The 6,000-nt window shown below is 38.1% G+C and overlaps 1 protein-coding gene across 1 annotated transcript in view; it reads right to left on the bottom strand.

Moving 5' to 3' along the window:
• Positions 1-537: 537 nt before the first annotated feature.
• LOC120509279 (guanine nucleotide-binding protein G(t) subunit alpha-3-like) overlaps positions 538-6,000 on the bottom strand; it is a 28,866-nt gene continuing 23,403 nt past the window's right edge. The window contains exons 7-9 of the mRNA XM_039723729.1: positions 1,848-1,977; positions 1,499-1,652; positions 538-817 (exon numbers count right to left, since the gene is read on the bottom strand). Coding sequence (XP_039579663.1) covers positions 627-817; positions 1,499-1,652; positions 1,848-1,977 — 475 coding nt within the window. The 3' untranslated portion in view covers positions 538-626. The remainder of the gene's footprint in view (positions 818-1,498; positions 1,653-1,847; positions 1,978-6,000) is intronic.

Raw genomic sequence — 6,000 nt, 5'->3', positions numbered from 1 at the left:
AAACAATATAATTAAATATTCAGATTTGCGCTGCTTTTCATCATACACCATCTAAGTCTGGGAGGTTTGCTTTTGCTGAATAATGGCATGTCACTTTCAGTTGTTTATATAACATGAATACAAAGTAAAATGTAAATTATGTATTGATACTGTTTAAAGCTATAATTTTCTTTAGACCTCATTATAAATTTTTTTCATCCTATCACTGGAAGACACAGGGCATTGAGGTGTTCCCAGTCTCCTGAGAAGTGCTGATTGCTGGTCTAGTGGAAGACATCTCTGCCTGTGGCATGGGGGTTGGAACTAGATGATCTTTAAGGTCTCTTCCAAAGCAAAGAATTCTATGACTCTGTGATCCTGATTTAAATAGGATTGTGACTTTGATTCCAGCAGGGTTTATTAGCAGCTGTCATCTTTGTAGAACAGGAAGATTTTTTTTAAATCTCCCTATGATATCTGGAAGATCCATGTTGGTCTGCAATGCTTAGGCAGAACCCAGAACTCCACTGATACTAACAGGTGCCTAACTGATACAGCTTCTTACCTAGAGGATTTTTTTTTATTCAGTCAGCACATCAGATGAAGAGAAAAAAGTGGACTGAAACTCTGAGCAAGAAAATGAATGGTTAGAAAAGCCCACAGTCTTTCAGATTTTCTTTGATTATTATGTCTGTGACTGCATCAAATACAAATTTGACATTCTGAGTGTCTGTGGCACAGGTCAAGTGACAATATATCTCTTTATCTTGTTTCCTTATGTTCAAGTCTAGAAATTGTTTCTTGATGTAGTTTGCAGCATCTTCAAATGTATTTTGTCCTAGTGGAAAGAAAAGTAAAAGCAAAAGAAGACACATTTCAACTGGTACTTCATCACAACTGCAAAAAGAGAAGAAATAATGTTTTCTGTCTTTTTTTCCCGTTTTCTTTCTATTTGAATTAACTTCATACTTTAGGTATGAAAATTTTGTATCTAAACTGTTTCTTCTCTGTAAATTTCTGACACAGACTTATATATTCTCTTGCATCAGCTGGGAACATCTGGTGGTTTTTTTTAACTTCCAGTAGACACTACTGTGACATACAAGAAAGGACAGACTTCCCTTATGGAATGAGTTCTTAAAATAAGAACAAAAATTTTGGATTCAGTTGAGATGTGTGTGTGGGTGGTAAGATACTGACTTGTACTGAAATATTAGCTGAGTCCATCACAGCCATCTGAAACTTTTTAATTCTCAGCTTTTTCTACCACCAATGGACAGAAATAAGCAATTCCAGGGAGAGAAATGAACTTGCCCAAGGATAATCATGGTGAGTAGGTGAGATGAGTTGAATTCTGGCTGCGTCTGTCTCATACCATTCTTTCATTAAGAGATTCTTAGGTAAGAGGTTTAGTATTTAAAGAATTATATATAGATGTTATGAGTCAAAGTCTCAGTGTTTGATTCATGGCCTACACCAAACATCCAAATGTGTTTTCTCCTGAACACTCCAAACTTACCATTATACTCAGGAAAGCAGATATTCAGGTGAACTTTTGTTATTTTCTCTTGAAAGAGGTCTTTTTTGTTTAGGAACAGCACAATGGAAGTGGCTGCAAAGCACTTATGGTTGCAGATACTGTTGAACAGATGAAGGCTTTCATGCATTCTGTTCTGTTGAGGTGCAAAAGGTAAACATGAGACTGAAAAATCTCATCTCCATTCATCATTTTTACTGACATGTTCTTTACTGGAAAGAACCAGTACAGTGTAATAGCCTTTAAATGGTTCTCAGAGAATGGGAATGTACCATCACACAGTACATTAAATCTTAGAAGCAAAAAGGGTTGTTTGTCTGTTCTGACTCACCACTTCTTTATCTTCCACCAGAACCATGTCATAGGCACTGAGTGCAGCACAGAATATGATGCAAGTAACTCCTTCAAAGCAGTGAATCCACTTTTTTCTTTCCGATCGTTGTCCACCCACATCAAACATCCTTTGCAGAAAAAATAGCATATATACAATGTAAAGCACGCATAAGGATGTAGCCATGCTTTTAATGCACAGAGTTCAAATGGAGATGAATGACACATACCCTGCTTTTCCAAATATTGGTCTGTTTCTACCCCAAAAGGTCAAGAAGTGCTGTGTGTTGTTACTCATGGCTTTGTAGTGCATATAAAATGAAATAAAAAGGCTTAAATACCTGCATGTAGGATTAATACTCAGTACTTACGTGTGGCACTTTGTGTTCACAGAATTCACAGAATCACAAGTTTGGAAGAGACCTGGAAGATCATCAAGTCCAACCCATGCCCTAACACCTCAAATAAACCATGGCACCCAGTGCCATCCATTCTTTTTTAAACACATTCAGGGATGGTGACTCCACCACCTCCCCAGGCAGGCCATTCCAGAACTTTATCCCTCTTTCTGTAAAAAACTTTTTCCTAATATCCAGCCTATATTTCCCTTGATGCAGCCTGAGACTCTGTCCTCTCCTTCTGTCAGTTGCTGCCTGGAGAAAGAGACCAACCCCCACCTGACTGCAACCACTTTTCAGGGAGTTGTAGAGAGCTAAGGTCACCTCTGGGTCTCCTTTTTTCCAGGCTGAACATGCCTGGCTCCCTTGGTCATTCCTCACAGGGTTTGTGTTCCAAGCCTCTCACCAGCCTCATTGCCTCCTTTGGACGCGCTCAAGCATCTCAATGTCCTTCCCAAACTGAGCGGTCCAGAAAAGGAAGTGTTGAGGAAGCGGGGCTCAGTGCAGGACTAAGACTTGCAGGCTAGCATTTATTTAGGCAGAGTTCTGAGACATGGATAGAAGACCCTCAAATTCAGTATCATTTATTACTTCATGGCTTTGCTTGCAGTGAAGTGACATATTGACTGATCAGACACAGGACTGAAGGGCAGACACACATTGACCCTGGCTGTGCGTGAATAGGTGTTGCCTTCATCTCACTGCCCTGGAGTGATCACTGAGCTCATTGCATAATCTGCATCCCACATTTGGAGGGTCTCTTCACCTTCATTAGCTGCTCTTAAGCAGCAATTCCTGGAGAGCAGGAATCCCTTCCTTCGTACAGCGGGAATTTTAGGGCTGTCCTTCCCTGCAATAATTTCCTTCCACTTTTGCCAGGAATTGCTACTACCTTTGGGTAGTAGCATATGAGTTTTGTATGGACTCTCTGTGGGATCCAAAGCCATTTGGGCACTCCTAGCTGGGGCTTACTTAGAGCCCTTAGCCCTAGCTTCCAAAACTCCCACTCACATTTGCAGTTCTTCAGTGATAAGGGCTAGGGCTTTCTTTTCACTGTTTTTCTGAAACAAAAGATGCCAAACTTGAAGATTTTTCAAGTGCATTAGAAAACAAGGAAAACATAAAAAATCAAATGTATCCTGCCCTTAGGTTTTCTGTTTCCTAGTGTATATGATGAGTTTTCTCTGTGCCTCCTGTTGTTGAATTTAATACTGTAAAACCTAATCCCCTGTTGGATTACCCCTTCCTTCAAGAATATGCATTAGATCTCTGGGTCCTGCAGTATCTGAAAATGAAACAATTCTTATAGCAACAAATATAATGGGATTCAGTAAGAAACAATCATGTCAGTAGTAAACAAAGCAAGAATAATTTGTTACTGAAAACATTGTTTTTTGCAGTATCTTAATCCTTTGTTTCCTTCACCATCAGCAGTGTATTTGATGTTAAAAAAGGGTATTTTTTATAATTTTTCATCGTACTTAGGAAAAATTAAAACCCTTTCCAGTGCTCATAATTAACTGTTTCTGAAGCTGTGGAGTAATATTTTTTTTTTTTTTCTGGGACATTTAATATTTTTTTCTTTTATTGGGTGCCAATAAAAGTGAATTATTTTGGAAATCAGGAAGTTGTTGTGGAGGAAGATTTTCATAATAGTAATTACATTCTTCCAAGCATATCTTCACTGAGTTCAGAAGGTCTACTGAAGAGTGGGGTCAGCACAAATAAAGTATCTTGATTTTGTCTCTGATTAGTACTCAAAAGTCACCTATAATTACATGCCTTTCATGATTTGTGGTGTATGACTCTGAAATCTGGGTTATGGCAGGAAAAGAAATAATAAAATCTACAAAATTTAGACTTCAGGAAAGTTTTGTTTCAGTATACGTAATCATGTGAATCAGTATTCACTTCCTGGGAACTTTTAGCATATAGCTCTTTGAATATTCATGAGAAGTCAGTTAAAAAGGACAAGACCAAGGGCCAGAGGCAATGCTTAAGGGCAGATTTTTTTGTACTAACCTTAGTCTGCTTCTCTTTTCTCAGCCCAGAACTTAATGCACTCGTATGTAAACCAAAGTCCGTCCATAAATGGTAGAAAATGAGGTGATCTTGTTTTACCAAGATATTAAAAGTTAGTCTAGATGTCTCTATATTTTCCCAGAACTGCTCTTGAAAAACTTAGCTGCAGATACAGAATTAGCTGTATACTCCTTCAGTGGTACACACAGAGAGGTCTGAAGATTAAAATAAAGCTTGCCTGATTTCAGTCAAACTCTTCCTAGCACACCAATAGAAAGGACACTAGAAGAGGAACCATGCAGATCAGATCTCCTTTGAAAAGCATTTAAATATGTTCTGGGCTATAAGGCAATATTAGTGAAATAAATTGAAGAGCACATGGAAGCTAAATTGCACTAAACCAGCAAAGTTACCACTAAGCAAGGAGCAAATAAAAATCGATGTTTTCTGTGCAACTGTAATTCAGTTCCTGGGAGCAGTACTGGGATTTAGACTTTTACTGCGCAGATACAAAATATTTTCTGTCTCATTCAGTTCAGTAAAGGGACAAGTGTTTAGCAAATTAGGCATCTGTTCATGGGTTTTTTGTTTCCATGCATGGCTTGTGACCTGAAGCCCCATCAGTACATCAGCCAAAACTCACTCTGAATGTGCAAGTGCTCCTCTCTTTTTAGATGTTTCTATGGTACTTATCAAACTTGGTGCAGAGACATCAGGATCCTCCTGCTGTTTGGATTGCTATGGCAATGCAAAGCAGCAGTACCTGGCTGGTTAACAGAGATTTATAATTGTTCTGCACCCCTTTAGCAGCTCAAACCCCTCAGACTCCTTTGTAGTGATTTTGCCTAACATTACTCAACTGCCTGAAACCACCAATGAATTTACTCACAAAACTCTACTCTGATGCACAGCAGAGGGTAAAAACTGTGGGGTTTGTGTTTGTTGTGGCTTTAAGAGCCTTCCTCTTTTTTGCAGACTAAATTTTGTAAACTAAATTTTGCAGACTATATTTTGTAAACTAAATTCCCAGTTGAGCTATATTTCAGCTAGACCCAAACATTAATGCTGATATTCTCATATCAGGGCTGATAGCATCCATGTCAATGAGGATTTCCCTCTGGTGGTTTTCTTTCTCCACCCTGAACTGATTTCTTACATGAACTATGATGCAACTAAAGGCATTCAAATTTCCAATGTACAAAGCTGGATATACATTAATCAGAGAAAAAGAAGATGATGTCCATGATATTGCAGTGTAGCATTTGTGGGCAAATAATGAATTTTCATGAGTGACCAGATTATTGATAGATGATAATTATTTATTTGTAAGACATCTACTTCAGGATCTCATTTTGTAGTGCAATCTCTGTTGTGTTAAAGGATCTGTGTGGTAGCATAGATGGTTTGGGGAATGCTTAATTGGCACATGAGGAGAAAGAAAGAAGCCAAATGAAAAATGTAAAAGTTGTAATCCTCATGCTTTATAAATCTGTCTGTCTCTACAGGCAGTTTCTTGTCTAGACTGCATTCCTCAATATGCACCCCAGCATTTAAATTGAGAATTAAATGGATTTCAGACCACAGAGAAAAACATTATAGAACTCTGAAATGATAATAATTCATTCAAATCCATTTTCATGTGCAATTAGATGTTTTTAATTGGTTCACCAAGCATAAACAGAACTCGAATATCTGAAAGTGCAAAATATTTCAGTCAAATTTCTCAGAGGCATT

This window comes from Passer montanus, unplaced genomic scaffold (assembly GCF_014805655.1).
Source record: "Passer montanus isolate IOZ18808 unplaced genomic scaffold, ASM1480565v1 scaffold50, whole genome shotgun sequence".
NCBI lineage: Eukaryota > Metazoa > Chordata > Aves > Passeriformes > Passeridae > Passer > Passer montanus.
The sequence above is the reverse complement of the archived record's forward strand: the minus strand, read 5'-3'. Positions and strand labels throughout refer to the sequence as shown.